Genomic DNA, 21,211 nt, shown 5'->3' with positions numbered 1-21,211 from the left:
TTACACTGGATAATATCAGTCAAGAAATAAACGAGACTTGTAACAAGAGTAATGCAATAATAACTGGTGATCATAGCATTCACAAAGACTGGGCATAACAGGCTGTTAAAGAATCAATGGACTGTTGATCAAGTTTCCTTGAACAATTTGTCAATCTGGGGATAAGACTATTTGAGACAGGTGTATAAAAGGACAGAGTTTCTTGGCATTCACATGGTAAAGGAATGTTTTAAAAATTAATGACCGAAGCATAACAGAATCTGAGTGACCAACAGGCAGCTGAAACTTAAAGATATGAAGGAAGAGTTAGCAAAAGCAAATAGGGAAATTAGATTGATGATTGTTACAGTAGATGAATAATAGCAGGTGCTTAACAAAATATTTAATAGTTTTAATATCAATACAGACTATTAATACATAATGTGAAAAAGGATCCATTTGTAGTTAACTAAAGATTGGATTAGAGTGAATGATACTGCTTATAATGTTCCAATATTAATGCAGTTCTCAGAATAGCAAGAGTTAAGTTAGCATTTAGGTACACCAAATGATGAGAAATCTTAACACTTTGTAAGAGTGAGGTTGCCTTACCACAACTGTACAGGACTATTTAGAACACATCTTGAATACTGTAGATTTTGACTATCTAAAATAAGAATAGAAAATTCTGGAAATACTACAGGTCAGGCCACATCTACCAAGAGACAAATAAATGGTTCAGGTTTAACTCTGATAACGAGTTTCAGTAAAGCCACCTTATTGTAGCCTTGGTTCAAACACTGACCAGTACCAAATTTCAGATCAGAGTTGAGAGTGTTCAAGACATCATTTGAAGCAACACACAATTAATCTGGATGAACATATTGCCAAATGAATTTCCCCATCCAGAAGTGTCTTGTACCAAGGATCACAGTGGATAAGCAGCACACTCAAGAAGGACTTACTAACAAATCATATCTAACTAAGTTAAAAGATGACTTAAACAATTTTGTACTTTGCAGACATGTTTAATAAGAGGATCAGGAATAGGCAACAGCACAGGTGCTGCATTTCTCAAGAGTTCGCTGCCAGAAGGCACATTATTTGGAGATCTGGATGTAGAAACTTTCCCTGCCAACTTTTCTTTTGCAGATAATCTACAATTGCTGTTTAAACAGCATTCCACAACCAACAGCAAATTTAACACCCAAAGGCCACATTACCTACAGACAGATGTATGAAGTAAAAGGAGTTAACTACATGATCCTGAGACTGCTGGTAAGATTACCATCAGGTAGTAGTGGTACTAATGAATAGATACATTTTAATTTAAATTTATTAGTTTATGCAAGTATCATAACTTGACACCAAATCTCCCAAAAAGATACACAATATTCCAACTTTTGAGGGTATTGGTATTTAAATGCAGCGAATTCAGTACTCTAGACAAATGCTCACAAACAACATTTAGACGTGGTGCAAAAATATTTTATTGCTAACATATGCAAAGTTAGGTGGTGTGGTATTTACTGTGTATTTACAATCACAAACAGCAGTTTCTATGACTGGAAAGGGAAAAGGGAGCAAATTTAGCACATTTAAATAAATACAGGGCCTGCCTCTGGCTGAAACTACAAAGCTATCCAATATTCCCTGTCTCCCTCACTCAACAGAAAGTTGACACCCATTCTGCACGTACAGGTGAAAAAAGATGGTCTTCAGATCCTACAGATCATTGATGTTTTGGAAAAAACATCCCTTTGGTGGGCCATTAAGACTGAAATATGAAACTATCTAAACGACACCGCATGCTCCACGTTATTCCAACTTGTCGTTTATTCAAACATTAGTACATTGGTCAAATTGAGCCATAGCTGCAGTGGAGATGTCTGAAGAACTGGTTATTATTAAAAGGTGAACATCAAGAGTTTTTTTTTGTTCACACTTTTCCTACACAATATCATGACATATTAAATCAAGACTAAGCACAAGTTGTGAGGCTACATTCTTGTTTCCAGCGGCCCTGGTGGTCATTCATTCAACTTCTGTTTTAATGACTACAAAGTTAATGAACGACTCTCAGAATGCAATACAGGTCTTAGGATGCTTGTTTGCACAGGAGTGACCAACAGTGCCAAAAGAGCAAGGAAATAGCAAGTGCTGACCAAAAGCTAGATAAGTTATGCTTTTAGTTTAATATCCAAATATAGATTATTGTCAATGAAAGATTAATATAAGTTTATACATTTGACATAGTGTGGCAGCTCCTTTAAAACTTCAGTCTACAGTCACTTTAGTAGAGATATAGAATCCTCACAAGCAGCTGTAGAAATGGCACAAATAACAGTATCAAAATGAATAAAGCTTCAAAATCACTGCCAACTGTTCTTATCTAAAAAATGTTTTAAAAGTTCCAAAGTTTTCATATAATCTTTATTAATGGGCTGACAAAAATATGGAAGATTGTAACAGTTTTAATAAGATTTGATTGATTTTATTTTTGTTAGAGGAGTGTAAATGTGGGGAAGAGAGGGTACTTTGCAGACCAGGAAAATGGGGCACTGCCTTAAACTTATACCTTCTCCATATATTCAAACATCCAAATCAAAGCTTCAGCTTTCAGTCCATACAAAAGAAAAAGGAAAATACACAAACATCCCTCTCTTGTGGTTATATACAAGTAGTGTCTTTCATATTTTCTAAAAAGGATTTTCCATTTGTTTACACTGGAGCTTATACAGCAGCGTATATAAATCAGCTTTACAGACTGTGAGGGACCACAAACCCCAAACATCGAAACTAAGCTAATCCCTATGTAGTATTTACAAAAAGAGTTTGCAATAATATTAGATGCAGTGCATGGAACTTAAAGTAAATGCTGTAACTTTACAATAATAATCTAAGGGAAAAAAGGTGTGTGAGGGTTGTGTGTTTTTAAATACAACTTGTGTACCACTGCTGAACAACTCAAAACTTCCATTAGAGGTCTTATTTGATCGCAATTTACTGCAAAGGCAGAATGGTTGCCTCACACATGCAAGAGCTCTTAAAATTCTTTTGTCTCCTTGTTTTCAAATAAATGAAACCTCTGCTGAACTGTAAGTCCTTCTTTCAAGCTCTGTGGATAGAAAGCAGGAAAAACAATCAGTCTTCTTACAAAAATTAACACACAAATCAAATAATAATTTCATGTTTCATTCCAGCACACAACTCAATCACTCTTTGCTTTTAAATCTAGATTGAAGGTAGTCAAAAATCAGGTTTAACAATGTAAAATAAAACTCTAAATTTAGAGTACTGTGCAATTAGTTCTCATTATTCTTAAAAAATCATAAATGACATGTATTACTATTTGTTGAAAGTAATTATTGGTTCACAAAGCTTACTTTAGATGGAAAATGAAGCAAGAATAGTTTACATGATTAACAACAGACTGAACAATCATTAAACCACACATGCATATATTCGGGCACAGAAGGACAAACACAATAAAAGCTACAATTAGATTCCACACAACTGGTTGATAAAGGCTCATTTTACATTTAAAAAAGATTTTATTACAACTCAGTAGAACATATTATCTAAGATAATACAATTCAATTTCACAACAGGTTAGACATAATCCAACTGTAGTTCCTAATCTACAACTGGTACCCTGGCAAAAAGTGAAGTATTAAACTTAAAAAAAAGGTAAATAGGAAAAAAAGTGATTAGTAGGAAATTAAATGCCTTCCTAGTTTTTCTTCACAAAACAGCAAAATACTATTATTAAAATGATCAGGTACTTTGATGGGAAGGGTATGGAGGGCTGTGGTCCAGGTGCAGCTCGATGGGATTAGGCAGATTAATAGTTAGGCACCGACAAGATGAGCAAAAGGGCCTGTTCCTGTGCTGTAGTGTTCTATGACTCTATCAACAAGATGTTTGACACAAGATGAAGTCAATGGGAAAATAAGCCTCAATTCCAAACACTGAATTTTATCAGAAATCCTTTTGACTACTTTTACTATGAAATCCAATGTAAACCAACAATTTTGTGCATTAGGCATGCATTTGTATTGTGGTTGCTTAAAATGCAAAAATGGGTGGAGAAATTTTCAAAAAGAGATTTAAACTAACGCATCTCCCAATTCTGACAGATTTCACTGGATGTGTTCTTAAAAGACTGATGCCATAAATAATGTTGGAAAACAAACATATCCACAATTACGCCAGATATGGTGCAAGCAATTATTACAAGATGGAGTTACCTAGACTCTCTGCAGCTTTCAGATACTGGTTTTAGCCCCCAAATGACAGCATGATGGACTGGAATGCTTTAAGCATGCAGGGTTCTCTTTTTCAGTGATTATTTCAAATATAGACATTGATATTGTTTGAACTATTACAATAATAAGACTTGGAAGCTTTGTTAACTTATTAGAGACTAGAATATTCTGCCCAAGGAAGCAGTAGGCTACCTCATTAAATATATATTAATGACATAGTTACATTTTGCATAGCAAGGGGAACTAAGGGCTGCAGAATCAGAGTTATAGAACACTACAGCACAGAAACAGGCCCTTTGGCCCATTGACCTACATCCAGACCACAGTCCTCCAGACCCCTCCCATCCATGTATCTATCAAAATTTCTCTTAAATGTTGAAATCTACCCTGTATCCACCACTTGTGCTGGCAGCTCGTTTGAACTCTCACCACCCTTTGAGTGAATAAGTTCCCCCTCATGTTTCCCTTAAACTTCTCACCTTTCATCCTTAACCCATGACCTCTAGTTCTAGTGTCCCACTTGGTGGCGCAATAACAACAGCGCCGGACTCCAGAGCGAAGGTTCCCAAGTTTGAATCCAAGTCGGGTTGAGCATCGAGCTAGCAACTCAGCCTTGTAAAAACAAGAATAGCTTGCTATGGAAACACCGTCAAAAGACTGTGCCCTGATAACTCCACTGCCGAGTTAAGAGCTATTCTTCTTCTAGTTTCACTCAACCTCAGTGGGAAAAAAGCCTACTTCCTTTTACCCTATCTATACCCCTCATAATCTGGTATGCCTCTACCAAATCTTAAAGTTCCTTCAGGTTGTTATAGCTCGGGGTGGTAATGGGGCAAGCTCCCAATTCCTGGAGCCGAGCTCATGGCCAGAAAGCCAACTAATGCACCTATTTTTGTTCTTATATAAACCATACTCCATAACACTTCCATATTCTGTTCCAGTTTTGAGAAGCCGAAACAACAGGTTTCACAACATGCCAGCGATATTAAACCTGATTCTGATTCTACAGCCTGATTGGTAATTTAACCTTTACATAAGCTGCAGTTTTGTGGTTCAAGGCAACAAAGCATGAAAATAACATGAATGAAAATACTTTTTTTTAGAAAATTGGATGACATTTAGTAGAATGGAACATTCTGTATAAACCATCAACATAAATTGCTTTATTTCTGCAGTGTAGTTTTAAATAAGCATGCATGGCACAAACACATTAGACACCCAGATTTCAATAATTGCATGGCACTCCCAATGATTTATAAAACCAGTGGAAATAAGCAACATTCAAAAGAAAGCATTAAAAAAAACATGCCGAGTGTATATACTAAACCTCTAATGCTGTTGTGGTTACCAGGAAAACATGAATTTAGGATAGGGATTAGAATATTCTGCCCATATAGTTTGACCTGCCATTCAATGAATAATAATTAATGAACATCTTAATTCCAGCTGCCTGCCTTCTCTCTGCATCTGTTAGTAGCTTTATTTGGCAGTCATAATCTATTTTAAATTATTAAGACAGTTCGGAACTACTACATAATGTTACATAATTACAACTATGGCTGAGTTTGTTGTTTCTGGAAATAGTTGATCGAGATGTACAAAATGATGAGGGGCACAAATAGGCTAAATAGCAAGAGACTTTTCCTCATAGCAAAGGTGAATAAAATCAGGAAGCATCTCAAGGTAAGGGTAGGACATTTAGTGGGGATTCCAGGAAGAATTCTTTTACTCTCAGAATTGTTGCAATCTAGAATATATTGTCCAAGGGGTTGGTGGAGGAAGGACCTCACACAGCATTTGAGAAATAACCACACGATTACTTGATTTTTCAATGCACAGAAGTCTATAGGTTAAAATACTGGAAAATAGAATTAGTACAGATTGGTATGGACAAGAAGGCTAAATGTGATTTTATGAATTTGGGTTGCCCCAGTTGTTTGGGATACCTTGTAATCAAGGCAACCAAAAAAAAAGAGGAATAACTTAATTTTCACATTTATTCTTCCAATATGACATACTACAGAACTACACCTTTTGAATTCTTTCAATTACTGGTTCACTGCTACACCATATAAATTTGTTGATATTTGTGGTCATGCACACTTCAGGAAAGTTATACAATAAATTTTAAATTCTAGAGCTATCTTGCCTGTAGACACAGCAATGAGAGATTTAATTTCACACAGGCGAAAGCAGAGACCAATAAACAAATCCAAACAGACGCCAGTCGATGCCCACACATAAAAACAGCCCAACTCCCACAGTGACATGCTGTGACTCAGTGACAATAGGCTAATGATGATTGGTTGTTTACCTACAAGGGAAGATGTCAATCATCAGGTAGCTCTAGCTGTCCCATGCCACCTCTTTACTCACAGACTACAGGACGACGATGGGGAGCAAAATGGAATAAGGCATTAGAAAACAAAGCATCACTGTTAACCCATGAATTTTAGACAAAGATTTCTTGCTTGATTTCACCCAGAAGCAGGAAATCTCAAAGGTTATTTCTTTAAATTAAATATAACTACATCAGTTCTTCCAGCAAGGTATGAGTGGCATTCTCTCCTCCAGCAGTAAAAATAGTTTGAAGCAATTCACTCTTTTGCTAAATAAAGCAAATCAATTTTTAATTTTCTTTCTCTTTTTAAGTGATCTCGTAAGGGTTTGGCCAATGACAGTGCACAGCACACAGCACCTAGGGTGAAATAAATGTTTAGCAGTAACCTCGAAATGGGAAAGTATGTCATTTCTAACTTAGCTTTGATGCATCTTTGACCCCAATAAAGAATTCTAATTGTTATTTTCTTGTGTGTGTGTGTGTATATATATATATATATATATAATATATTTATATATAGAAGCATCTCAAGTATAATGCACAATCTCACATGAGAGGCAGGCCACTTGCTTCCCTGATTTACTCAGCACAATGCTACTGTTGTCTCCTTCAGGTGCCAGGTTATCTAATGACTCCTGCTGATCCGATGACACTGCTGTCCTTTGATGTGAATCATGCCAAAACTTTGGGCTTTTAAATAGAACGATGACACTTGACTCATTAAAACAAATCAGCATCCAGAATATATAGCCAAAAATTAGTCAGTGTATACTCATGAGAATCACTTCCTCCAGTAGGGTAAACACTAGAGAAGTGGGGGGTACTGATTTTATTTCATATCAAAAAACTAAGATTGTAAGTCATGAAATCTACACCTGTTCACAGTTGTGGTTTCCCTGCAATGGCAAAACAATGTAAGGATTGGGAAATAAACTCAATTATCTATAGGGACTTCCTGCTCAGTTTGTTTCATAGGCATTGGACCAATAAAAAAGTTAGGTTTAAATGGAGCAGCCATGCAGGAGCAGTCATTATGGGAGTGGGCAACTGAAATTTTGGCAAGAAGAGGCAGAGGCCAATGTGAGTTTTCAGTAAGTTTATCTTTCTTTATTATTACATAGGTAGCACAGTAGGAATGGAATCCAGAGCAGTGGTGTGCACCTCTTGCAAGAAGTGAAAAGTCAGGGAGAATCTCATGTGTCCCTGATGACTACATCTCTGAGAAGTGAGGAGCTAGAGTTGGAACTGGGTGACCCTCACATTATTTGGGTGAATGAAGGATTGATAGACAGGAGCTACGGGAAAAGAAGTAGCCAGGTGACTATCAGGAGAGGGAAAGGGAATAGACAGATAGTACAGAACACACCTGTAGCTGCTCCCCTCAGTAACAGGGATACAGCTCTGGATACTGTTGGGGTTGGGGGTGGATATGAGCTGTCAGGGGAAAAGCTGCAGCAACCAGTGGATTTGTGGCTAAGAAAGGAATAGTAAGAGAACAGTGGTGATAGGGGATTCAATTCCTCAAAAATCAGATGGGAGATTCAGTGGACAAGAAAGAGACTCCAGGATGGTATGTTGCCTCCCTGCTGTCAGGGTCAAGGACATCTCAGGCAGAGTCCACAGTATTCTTAAGGGGGAGAGAGAGCTGCTAGAAGTCATAGTACATACTTGTACCAAAGACATAGTTAGGAAAAGAGAGGAGGTCCTGAAAAGTCAATATAGGGAGCTAAGAAGGAGCCTAAAATGCAGAACCTCAAGAGTAGTAATCTGTCCATACTACACTCCATACCAATGAGGGTAAGAATAGAATGGTACAGCTGAAAAATTGGCATGGGTGCAAGTTTTCAGATTTGTGGATCATTGGGATCTCTTCTCAGGAAGGTATGACCGCAAAAAAAGGAAGGGTTACACCTGAACTCGCGAGTGAACTTACAGGCAGGTTTGCTAGAGCTGATGGGGAAGGATTAAACTAGTTTAGCAGTGGGATAGGAACTAGAATGACAGACCAGATGATGGAGCAATTGGTGTAAAGGTAAATGCAATGTGGTGAAAAGACATTGAGGAAGAATAGATTGTGGATGGGGCATAAATGCAGTCACTTGGATGGGTAGAAATGCGTGTACGTTAACATGAGAAGTATCGGGAACAAGGGTGATGAACTTAGAGCACGGATCAATACTTAGAGCTATAATTGTTGTGGCCGTTACCAAGACTTGGCTGTCACAAGGGCAGGGATGGCTGCTGGATGCTCCAGGATTTAGATATTCCAAAAGGGGCAAGGAGGGTGGTAAAAGAGGTGCATTATGTTTTGTAACACCAAAACAAAACTAACTGAAAGAAAAACTTGGAACCAGGAGATGTGTGCCTACTTCATTTTTTTTTACTTTTAGTGAGATGTACACTTATGACATGGTGATGTATGTCATTCACGTACTTTTACATATGACCAATGACATATTATGTAAACAAAAACAGTACATTTACAATATTACTCAAACACTACTGAAATATTAAATATGCAATACTCTACTTGGCTATAAACTCCAACTCAATATAGAAGGCATCTCAACTTGTATAAATATTTACATACATATACATGCAGTGTATTAAGATTCAAAATACACTATCAAAGTATGTATGCAGTATACAACAATGAGATTTGTCTACCCAGATACCCACAAAACATAGAAAACCATAAAATCTGTTCAAAAAAAAACACCAACTCCTCCCAACATGCAAAAGAAAACAAATTGCACAAAAGGCAACAAAAGGAGCAAGAAACATAGTAAATACATATACACATTCATACAGACACATACAGTATCCTATATAATTACAATATAGACATCAAAGGCATTGTAAACTTTAAATTATCTCATTCAGGCCCAGATTCGATCACCGTGGAAGATTTCTTACTCTTGTGTCTCTCTGGACAAGGGAGAGGGGTGGCATCACCAACTGGCAGAGAGACTTGAGTCGTGCTTGTGAAACAATTTCAGCTTCTTTGTAGGAGTTGACTTTGGGACTTCAGGAAGTGGCTTTGATAGCCCAGCACACCCTTTTTCTTCAACAATCGACTCTGCTCTCTTCAAATGGTCAATGTATCATCTCCAGATGACATCAGATGCAATCTCCACTGTGTAGGAGAGTGGTCCAGTTCTGTCCTTAATTTTTTCCAAGTACCTACTTTTGATCACCTCTGCAGTGTCGTGACTGGACTGCTTGGCCAGGTATGGAACATTGAAGCTCCTTGTTTGAGAAGCCTCCAATTTGTGTCAACAGTTTGTCTTGCATACTTTTTGAGATTGGCTAGGAGGAGATCCAAGCATAAGTGTAAAGGACAACCCAGGAACAGCATAGCTGGTGAGTTGCTGGTTGTGGAGTGTGCCATATTGTGAAATGCAAGGAGGAAATTAGTGAGCTTCTGATTCAGTGTCAGTGAAGTGTGTTCTGCTGACATTGCTCACAGTGCATTCTTTAAATCCTGGACAGACCTTTCTGCCAAGTCATTTGTAGCTGGGTGATATGATGCAGATGTAATACATGACTTATTCCATTCATTTTCAGAAATGATTGAAACTGTTCCACAGCAAACTGTCCATTGTCACTGACCAAGAACACCAGTCCTTGAGAAGAGACTTCACAGCACATCAACAATATGTGAGGCTGTACTGAAGACTATTGGGAACTTTGTAGCTGCATCCACTACTACCAAGAAATTTGTGCCCATGAATGGTTTGGCAATATCTACAAAAACCCTCTGTCAGGGCAATACAGGCTATTCCCAGGGATGGAGAGGCATTGCTCTTGGCATCTTCTGGATATGTTGGCATTCCAAACAGTGCACGGAAAGCTACTCGATCTGCTGATCTATCCCAGGCCATCAGAAAAAAAAACTTCGAGCCAGTGCTTTTATTTTAGCTCTTTAGCTCTCAACTTGGATGGTATAACATCCCTCAATCCCTACATAAGGCAACCCCCATCAAGGGCAAGTTCATCCTGGTACTGGTAAAAATAGGGGACTGGAATTTCTGCTGTATATTCCAGTAATTTTGAGTGGCCATGTAGACTTGACACAGTCTGGAGTCTTTTCTGGTGTCCCCTTGAATGATCTCTGCTACATAGGGAGACTTTTGATTTGCATTAGGGAGAATGTATCAACAGCAGTGTCCTCTTTTGTAAATTTTTCAGGCTTTGCCTTTTCCAAGGGTAAATGGGGACAATTCGTTAGTTTTTCTATGATTAGTTTTCCTCTTGAATTCGATCTTCTAATTATGTCTTCCAAGAAACAGAGCCCATTTCTGCTTTTGTTCTGTTGCTGTTAGTGGAACACCCTTTTGTCTATTGAAAATGGGCACTACTGGTTGTAAACTCTCTCCCATACAAGTACTGGTTGAAAGGTTGCATCTAAACCAGATTCAAGGGCTCTCTGTCAATCTGTGCACAATTTTTCACTGCAGCCATAAGGGAGCATGATGCAAAGGCTATGGGGTGTTTACTTACAACACTCATAGCATGCAACATGACTGCACCTATAGCATAAGGCTAGGCATCACAGGTAAGCTTCACTGGACAATGTGGACCATAATATGTGAGTGTAGTTTCTGATGTCACCATTCCCTTTGTTTTTTTTTTGGAAAGCTACCTCGCAATGCAATGTCCATTGCCATTTCTTCTTGATCTGTAGTAATGAGTTCAACGGGTGCAGCATAATAAGCAGGTTTGGCAGGAACTTGCAGTAATTGACAAATTCAAAAAATGACTGCAACTGTGACATGTCCTTTGGCCTTGGGGCATCCACCACTGCTCAACTTTTCTCAGCACACTCATGTAATCCTTGTGCATCAATTCACATTTACAGAATTCACATTGGTTGTGTCATGCTCCAATCCATAATTTTCAAATATTTTTAACAATGTCTTGAGATTTTGGAGATGTTCTTTATCATCCTTATGGTAATAAAGATGTTAAGTAACACTGAGTGCCAGGGCAGCCTTGTAGCACTTGGTCCATGGCTTTCTGCCAGAGTGCTAGTGCAGATACCACTCCAAAAATAAAGCTTATTATAGCAATTAAGCCCTTTGGATTCTTCTTCCAAAGTAGGTAGTTTCTGAAGTGTTTTCCTCCTAAGGTCTGCAAAGATATCCTCTATCCTGGGCAGTGGATATTGATCTACTTTCAGTACTGGGTTGATGGTGACCTTAAAATCACCCCAGATTCAGACAGACCTAGTTTCTTTTTGCTACTGGGACCACTGCATTGCCAATGAGCACCTCTCAACCTTGGTAAGTATTCCTTCAACCTCCATGCAAACTAGCTCACTGGTTACTTTATCATGGATGGTATAAGGAACCAGATGGGCTTCGTCAAATTTGGGTGCGGCTTTTTCATTTAACACTATTTTACCCTTTATATGTTTGAGTTTTCCAGTGCCATTCTTGAACACTGCTGTGGCATCATCCATCGCCTTTCTTAATTCACCTTCTGTTGACTCTATTGCAGAGGATGTGGCATGCAAATAGTGGATGGATCTCCAATCAAGCTTTATTTGTCTCAGCCAATCACAGCCCTACAACACTGGCCCTCTTTTAATTTTTAGAATCTTTTTATTGGTACATAATCTTCTACAGCTATAAAATGATACAAAACTTCAACAAATTAATATGTATACAATTAATAAAGCTGAAGAAAAAAAAGCTTATCATAATATATAAAAATGGGAAAAAAATTTTATATAAGGAAAAGAAGGGAAAAAAAGAACGCCGTCTAAGAAAAAAAAACTCACTGACCACAAAAAAAGGGGGAAAAAACCCCCCATTAGGAATCAATCCCCCGGAACAATACGTCTTACCATTTTATAAAGAAAAAGAGTCATCAACCGCCAATTCACATTTATAAAAAAAAATAAAATTGCAAGGAAACCATATAAAATAATTCAAATTAAATGATAGTATTTGGCAAAAGAGCCCCATGTTCTCTCAAAATCGAATCAGGGATCAAAAGTTCTACTTCTAATTTTTTCCAAACTGAGACATAACATTACTTGAGAAAACCATTCAATTAATGTAGGGGCGGAAGTATCTTTCCATTTTAAAATAGCCCTTCTTGCCAGTAATGTAACAAATGCAATTACATGTCGATCTGAAGATGAAATACCCTGAATATGAACTATTCCAAATAGAACAATCTATTAGGTTGTAAATTAATTTTCAGAGCTTTAGAAATTGTAGAAAATAAAGGTTTCGGAAACAATCTTAATGAAGAACATGACCAGAACATATGTGACAAAGTAGCTACTTCAGTTTTACATCTATCACAGTAGTTGTCTATACTAGGAAATATTTTAGATAGTCTCTCCTTTGTTAAATAATAATGGTGAACAATTTTAAATTGAATTAAACAGTGATTGGCACATATAGAAGAAGAATTTACGTTTTTCAAAACTCAAAGCCAATCTTCATTAACAAAGGTCATATTAAGTTCTCTCTCCCAATCTTGTTTCTTTAGTGACCGATCTTTAGTGATAGGCTCTATTTTTGTAACAAAAATAAATTATAAATTCTGCTAATGGAACCTCTCACTAAAGGATTCAACTTCAAAATGGTATCCAACAAATCAGATTCTTGTAAATATGGAAATTTAGGTAAATATTGTTGTAAAAAATGTCTAACCTGAAAATATTGCAGAAAATGTGTATGAACGAGAGAATATTTGTTAATTAACTCTTCAAAGGTCATCGAACATCACAAAATAAATCTGTAGAAGAACCGATCCCTTTATTTCTCCACAGGAGAAAAATGGGATCAGTTATTGAAGGTTTAAATGAAAAGTTCTTATATAAAAAACTAGACAACTTAAATTGTTTAAAACTTTAAAAATTGACAAACTGAACCCAAATCCATAGGGATTGTTTAATAACCGGGTAAAGATTTAAACTTGGAATTTTAGGGAGCTGTAAAGGTAATGGAGATCCTAATATTGAAGTTAAATGAAATTGTTTAATAGCTTTTAATTCCAAATCAACCCATAGTGGTTTTTGACTCTTGTCGAGCCAGTATAACCAAAAACATAATTGTCTGATATTCACAGCCCAATAATAGTCTTAAATTAGGAAGTGCAAGTCCATCATCTTTTTTAGATTTTTGTAAATAATACTTATTAATTCTTGGTCTCTTATCATTCCAAATAAAGGAAGAAATAAGAGAGTCAGTTTGATCAAAAAATTTTTAAGTTAAATAATTTTTGGAAAAAATATAAAAATCTAGGTAAAATCATCATTTTCACAGCATGGATACGACCTATTAAAGAGAGAGTAAATGGATTCCATCTAGAGAATAGTTGTTTCATGGAGTCCATTAAAGTCCATTATATATTAGCTTTATAAAGACCTTTACATTTTTTAGCAATTATAATACCGAAATACAAAAGTATTAACAATTCTAAAAGGAATATCAGTATATATATACACTAACAGGGGCATTTAATGGAAACAATTCACTTTTATTCAAGTTAAGTTTATATCCTGAAAATTTACCAAAATCTTTAAGTGTTTCCAAAAGATTAGGAATTGATTCCTCAAGATTCAAAATAAAAACCAAAAGATCATCTACATAGAGAGAAATCTTATGTATAGTTCCAAGATATATAAAGATACCATGAATATTTTTAACTTCACGTAATGTTATGGCCAAAGGCTCCAATACAAGATTAAATAATAAAGGGCTTAATGGACATCCCTATCTAATACCACGAGAAAGTGAAAAAAAAGGAGACCTGCAATTATTAGTAATGACCATGGCAATAGGATTCTTATAAATCATTTGAATCCACCTATTGAAATTATTACCAAAACCAAATTTTTCTAATACTTTAAACAAATATGGCCACTCAACTGCGTCGAGAGAGATAACACATTGAGGTTGCTTAGATAATGGTGAATATATAATGTTCATCAATCTCTGAACATTAGAGAAAGAGTAACGGCCTTTAATAAAACCCGTTTAATCCATAGAGATGATTTTAGTTAAAATATTTTCCAAGCAGTTAGCCATTATCTTAAGAGAGAAGTTTTGCATCCACATTTAATAGCGAAACAGGTCTATACGATGAACATTCAACAGGATCTTTATCTTTTTTAAGAATTAAGGAAATAGATGCTTCATAAAAAGGTGGTAAATTATCCTTCTCAAAGGATTCATGAAATATTTCCAAAAGATCCCACCGAATAACCAAGTCCAGGAGCTTTACCTGATTGCATTAATAAAATAGCTTTCTGAATTTCATGCTTGGTAATTGGAGCATCAAGCATCTGTTGATCTTCAACAGAAATTTGTGGAAATTTAATCTTATGTAAAAAAGCCTTCATTTTGGAGGAATCTGCAGGAAATTGAGATCTATAAAGATCAGAATAAAAATCTTGAAAAGTATTATTAATATCCTCATGGTTACTTGCTATATCTCCACATTATTTTTACGAATCTTTAAAATTTGTCTTTTAGTTCTAGCTGCTCTTAATTGGGATGCTAAGAGCTTATTATTTTTATCCCAAAAATGTAAAATTGACTTTTCAATTTAAGCAAATATCCTTCAATCGGATTATACTCTAATTGTAATTCTACTCTTCTTTTAAATGAAACAACATTTGGAGAGATTGCATTGATGTTATCCAATTCTTTAATTTGTTTAGAGATTTTATCTAATTCCATTCTTGTTTGTTCCTTCAGTTTAGCTATATACAAAATAATCTGACCACGTAAATAATCCCAAATTACTAACTTTGAGACGTTTCCTGTATTATTAAAGAGAAAAAACTCTTATCTGAGTTTAAATAAACTCAACAAATTCTGAACTTTGTAACAAGTGTTCTGGAAAACGCCAAAATGGTCTGGTAGAAGCAACATCTTTCAGTTCAAATATTAAGTTTAAAGGAGCATGATCAGATAGCAATCGCATCATACTCACCTTTCTGAACATTAAATAAAAGTCGAGGGTCGACTATAAAATAGTCGATTCTCGAATATTTATTATGAACATGTGAGAAAAAAAGGAGTATTCTCCATCACTAGGGTGCATATGCCTCCAGACTTCAGTTAAACCATAATCAATTAAAAAGGAATTAATAAGTGATGCAGATTGATTAGGGAGTTGATGTTTGGATGATGACTTATCCATTAAAGAATTTAAACAAGTGTTAAAATCACCACCCATTAATAACATATATTCATTTAAATCAGGTAATAGAGCAAAGACAACTTTAAAAAATGAGGGATCATCAACATTTGGTCCATAAATATTAACCAAAACTTTTTTCCTATTATAAATTATTCCTTTAACAATCAAAAAACTATCATTAATATCGGCTATAATATCCTCCTTATTAAAAGGGATATTGGAATCAATAAAAATAGAGACACCTCTACTTTTACTCTGGGAGTTTGCATGAAACTGAGAGCCCTTCCAAAATTTAAAAAATCGATTTTCACATAACCTGATATGCATCTCTTGTGCAAAGATTATATCAGGCTGGAATCGGTTAATAACTTTAAATGTTTTCTTTACGCGTAATAGGATGATTCCAACCGCAGACATTCCAAGTTAAGACATTTAACTGTTTAGATACCATGAAACTTTGCATCTAAATACATAGTTATATGCATGGCAGGATAAGGTAGCCGAAAATGGCGGAGATGAACAACAATAAAAATAATTTGCGTATGCTCTGGGATTCCATAATGGGGATAAAAAAAAGAATGAACCCACCCAAACTATAAAGCCCAGAAATAAGTTGATATCAATCAACGCAAGCCCCAAGAAAAGCATAGATGCAAATACAAAATACAAATATGCCTACCTAATTAAAAAAAAACACAAAAAAAGTAATCTCTGTCTCCCTCTACCAAACATATAACTCATTACAGTCGACATATATCTCAATATAATTAACTTGGAAGGAAAGTGTTTTTCTTGTTAAACAAAACGACCTTCAATTTTGAAAGTAACCTTCATAATATTAAATAAGGGAAGAAAAACACATCCAAAACAATTCTTGAAATATTTGCACAAAAGAAAAACAATCGCCATCTTTAAATTATCCAATCTATCTTTAAAACATAAGGAAATCCAAATAATTACTTAAAAGATCTTTACAAAAGCAAACAGAACAAAACAAAACAATTAGTTCATTTAAATGCTGCAGAGAAAAAATTCTAGATGGTTCAAACTTAACTACAGTCTATCAACAGTTCTCCTGCTCCGTCTTCTGAGGTTAAAACCACCCAAACCAGTCTTTTTCTGAGATAAAAATACATTTTAAGGTAAAGACTTTCTGTAACCATCAAATCTTTCAATCTCATCACTCTTTATGCCATGAGAAAATCAAACCATTATAAATCATTCAAGCTTCAGGCTTTAGACTTGTCATCAGATTCATCAGGTAAAGAGTTAACAAAACGCAATGCTTCAGCTGGGTCATCAAAAATACGAGCCCCAGACTTTTTGACAAAAAGCCTTCAGTTAGCTGGATATTGGAGCAATGGGAAAAGCTTTTTTTGGTATGCTAATTTCATGGTCGCTGCAAATCCAGCACACTTCTTAACAATTTCGTTAAAATCGTTAAAATCTTCAAAAAAGCGAATCTCCGAACCTTGAAACTGAAACAGCCTTTGTTTTCTCGCAAGCTTAATAATGCGGTCTTTGTCTTTGAAATGGAGAAAACACACAACAATGTCTGTTTTTACCTTGATCCAAGAGTTTTAAAGTAACAATTCCGTGAGCCATTTCAATATCTGGAGGCTGTGAACAAACCTCCGGAAATAAAGATTGAAACATTTTTGTAAAATAATCCAGTGTGTCGGCCGATTCTGATTTCTTTTTTAATCCAACAATTCGAATATTATTCCGACGTGACCGAGGTTCCAGATCGACGATCCATTGTTGAGCTTTTTCCAAACGAGAAGGGAAGTCAGCAGCATTTCGACTAACTTCTTTAAGATCACGGCTCAGAGTCAATTTTTCCTTCAAATTTCTCTTTTAATTGGATTATTTCAATGCTGATACTGCTGATTTGAGACTCTAATCTCTTCACCTAGGGGGTTCCTCCAAGAATTCATCAGCTTTTTTAGGCTTTCCGTTGCCTGGGTCCGGATTTCTTTTAGGAGTAGCCACAGTTATAACTGTTACTCTACAGATCCGACTGAGTAAAGTTGAAATTTCAAAGCTTAAGTCGGAAAAGGGAGAGATTAAAGGTGGACATACAGAAACTATGTCTTACAGGTTTGTGTGTGGAGGGCCCTCTGCTTTTACCACATTCAAGCCCAATGTGGCTTGTTGGTTGTTGTATTTCTCTGTTATAAATGTCATTTCTAGAGTTATCATTTCTCCAGAATAAGTTCCTAGTTGGATATCTGCAAGCTCCAGTTTAGTATCTTTTAATTGGCGTACAAAATCATTTTGTGGAATGAGTTTAATTAATCTGCCAAGTCAAACTGCTTGTCTATTATTAGTTTTCATGTTGTAAATCTCAAGGCTACCCAGTCCTCTCATCATTATCAGATTTTTCATCAACAGTATGCAGATTAGTGCTCTTTTTGAAACTGCAACTTGACTTTAATCTCTATCTCTTCAGTCCATTTATACTTGCCTCATATGCTCTTCGTATGTGTCCTACTCCGTTGCATTTTCTGCAAGTTTTTCCTTTAAACCTGCACTGGTCTGATGTATGTGAGCCCTACCATAACTGTGACACAATTAATTCCATCAAGCAGGTTTCTGTTTAGATGTTGCATTATTGCTCACATTGACTTTCATTCCTGAATTGAGTCTCTGCTGTATCCACTGATACAGCGATTTCAACTGCTCTTCTAAATGTGAGTTGTGCTTCAGATAGAAGCCATTTTTGAATGCTTTCTTAGAAGATTCTGCAATCTAAGCAATCTCTTAGTGTGTCATTAAGTTCCTTACTGAACTCACAATGTTCAGACAATTTCTTCATTTCAGCCACATACGCTAAAATGGGACTTTCATTCCTTTTGATTCTGCTTATGAAACATAAAACATTTTGCAACCAACAATGGGTTCTATTCAGATTCAGATTATTGTCATTTAGAAACCACAAATGCAATGCAGTTAAAAAATGAGACAATGTTCCTCCAGAATGATATCACAAAAGCACATGACAAAACAGACTACACCAGAAAATCCACATAACGTTTGGCAATCCCCAATCCAGAGTCTGGAGAGGCTGCTACATATTAATATCGCACTACCATCTTAGCGCGTTCCCCAGAAAGGAGCTCCAATTCCACCAGACAAAATAAGACCAAAAATTAAAGCTATAGGACCTGTACAAAACCACATAGTTACAACAGGGCAAACAATAGCATAATTGATAAAAAAAATCAGACCATGGGCAAAGTAAAAATAGTCCAAAGATGTTAAAAGACTATAAGTTCAAAAGAAACCACCACACAGTTTCCACAAGTCCTCAGGGTCCCAATAGACTTGTCATCCCATGTAGGCGGCAGAAGGGAATACCCCCGCTATAGACTTCCACAGCGCCGCACAACTCAGCCTGACAGACGCAGCACACAATGAAAGCTCTGTCGAACCCACAGTGAAAGCGACCTGACCGCAGCGGACTCCGAGTCTGTCGAACCTCCGAGCCTCTGGCCATCCCCTCTGGCACAGCTTCTCCGAGCACCATCCTCTACCATCGGCAACGCAACCCCAAGGACTGGGGGCCTGTTCTTCCCAGCAGAGACCCGGACCTCACAGCAGCAGCAGCAATGCAGAAGGTCTTCCTGGAGATTTCCAGATGTTCCTCCGTGCTCCCACGTCTGTTTTTCATCCGATTATGATTGCGCACGGCACCCCGCTTCACAAACAACAGATAATCAGCTCTGGAGTGGCCCCTGCAAGCTGATTCGCGCCGCCATCTTGGATCAACATTCTAAATGTTCCTACAATACTTTCACAATATCAGCAAAGCTTAATTTTGGCTGGTTTGGTTGGAGCAGTCAAACTTCTAAACAAGCTGCATGTTTTTCTACCCATGCACTTAGCAAAACTGGCACTTGCTTTTCACCAGCTATTTCATTTGTTTCAAAATATTGTTCAGTTCACTCAGTATATGTCAACCAGTTATTTCTTGTACAATCAAACATGTCCATCTTTCCAATGTAGCCAGAGATTATTGGTTTTTTAAAAAAAATTATCCCCTAATACTCTGTTTATGAACCTGTAAATTACAGACAGACAGACATACTTTATTGATCCCGAGGGAAACTGGGTTTCGTTACAGCCGCACCAACCAAGAACAGTGAAGAAATATAACAATATAAAATCATAAATAATTAAGTAATAATAAGTTAATCATGCCAAGTGGAAATAAGTTCAGGACCAGCCTATTGGCTCAGGGTGTCTGACACTCCAAGGGAGGAGTTGTAAAGTTTGATTGCCACAGGTAGGAATGACTTCCTATGATGTTCAGTGTTACATCTTGGTGGAATGAGTCTCTGGCTGAGTGTATTCCTGTGCCTAACCAGTACATTATGGAGTGGATGGGAGTCATTGTCCAAGATGGCATGCAACTTGGACAGCATCCTCTTTTCAGACACCACCATCAGAGAGTCCAGTTCCACCCCCACAACATCACTGGCCTTACGAATGGGTTTGTTGATTCTGTTGGTGTCTGCTACCCTCAGCCTGCTGCCCCAGCACACAACAGCAAACATGATAGCACTGGCCACCACAGCCTCGTAGAACATCCTCAGCATCGTCCGGCAGATGTTAAAGGACCTCAGTCTCCTCAGGAAATAGAGACAGCTTTGATCCATTTTCTGCCTTTTTAAAAAAAAGTTACACTGTACTGCTGCACTTTAAAAAAAAACTCGAACATTTCACTATGCTTCTGAAGAGAAAAAAAGTGCTGCACTTCCACAGGTATGTAGTCGTCTCAGGTTCATTTTAGATCTTAGTTGTTGACCCTATTATGTTTTAAAACTCCAATACATAAAACAAATTGAAAGAAAAATACAGACTAGGAAATGTGCGTCTACTTTGTTTTTTTTCCTATACTTAGCGAGACGTGCACTTATGACATGGTGGTGTGATGATGTATGCCATTCATGTACTTTTACATATAGCCCACAATGCATTATGTAAACAATAAAGAATGCTTAGTCAAACAATGTATTTACAATATTACTCAAAATAGCACTGAAATATTAAACACACAATAGGTGGAGGAGTGGCTTTGCTAATTTGGGATAGCATCACGACTGCAGATAGGAAGGATGTTGTGGAGGGATCACCTACCATATCAGTTTGGGAAGAAGTCAGAAACAGGAAGGTTGCAATTACTCTACTGGGAGCATTCTGAAGGCTCCCCAATAACATGAACACTGAGCAGATCAATAAGCAGATTTTGGAAAGGTGCACAAACAATAAGCGACTTCAACTTCCCTAAATTGATTGGCACCTCCTTAGTTCAAGGGGTTTAGATGGGGCAGAATTTGTTAGATGTATCCAGGAAGGAAGCCTGACACAATATATAGACAGGCTAACAAGAGAAGAAGTCTAGGTGGATCTAGTACTAGACAATGAACCTGGTCACGTGGCAGGTCTT

The 21,211-nt window shown here is 36.8% G+C and overlaps 1 protein-coding gene across 3 annotated transcripts in view; it reads right to left on the bottom strand.

Annotated features, from left to right (window-relative positions):
* Positions 1–1,451: 1,451 nt before the first annotated feature.
* The window catches only part of LOC132380184 (GRIP and coiled-coil domain-containing protein 2-like), a 422,104-nt gene continuing 402,344 nt past the window's right edge, over positions 1,452–21,211 (bottom strand). Inside the window, exons 24-25 of one of the 3 annotated variants that reach the window (XM_059948868.1) lie at positions 6,566–6,626; positions 1,452–3,097 (exon numbers count right to left, since the gene is read on the bottom strand). In XM_059948868.1, the coding sequence (XP_059804851.1) occupies positions 6,594–6,626 (33 nt within the window). In that variant the 3' untranslated portion in view covers positions 1,452–3,097; positions 6,566–6,593. Of the gene's footprint in view, positions 3,098–6,561; positions 6,627–21,211 lie in introns of all 3 variants that reach the window. The other 2 variants (XM_059948867.1, XM_059948866.1) reach the window with 2 other exon arrangements.

Source organism: Hypanus sabinus, chromosome 23, assembly GCF_030144855.1.
Source record: "Hypanus sabinus isolate sHypSab1 chromosome 23, sHypSab1.hap1, whole genome shotgun sequence".
NCBI lineage: Eukaryota > Metazoa > Chordata > Chondrichthyes > Myliobatiformes > Dasyatidae > Hypanus > Hypanus sabinus.
Note: the sequence above shows the minus strand (reverse complement) of the source record. Positions and strands in the feature narration are given on the sequence as shown.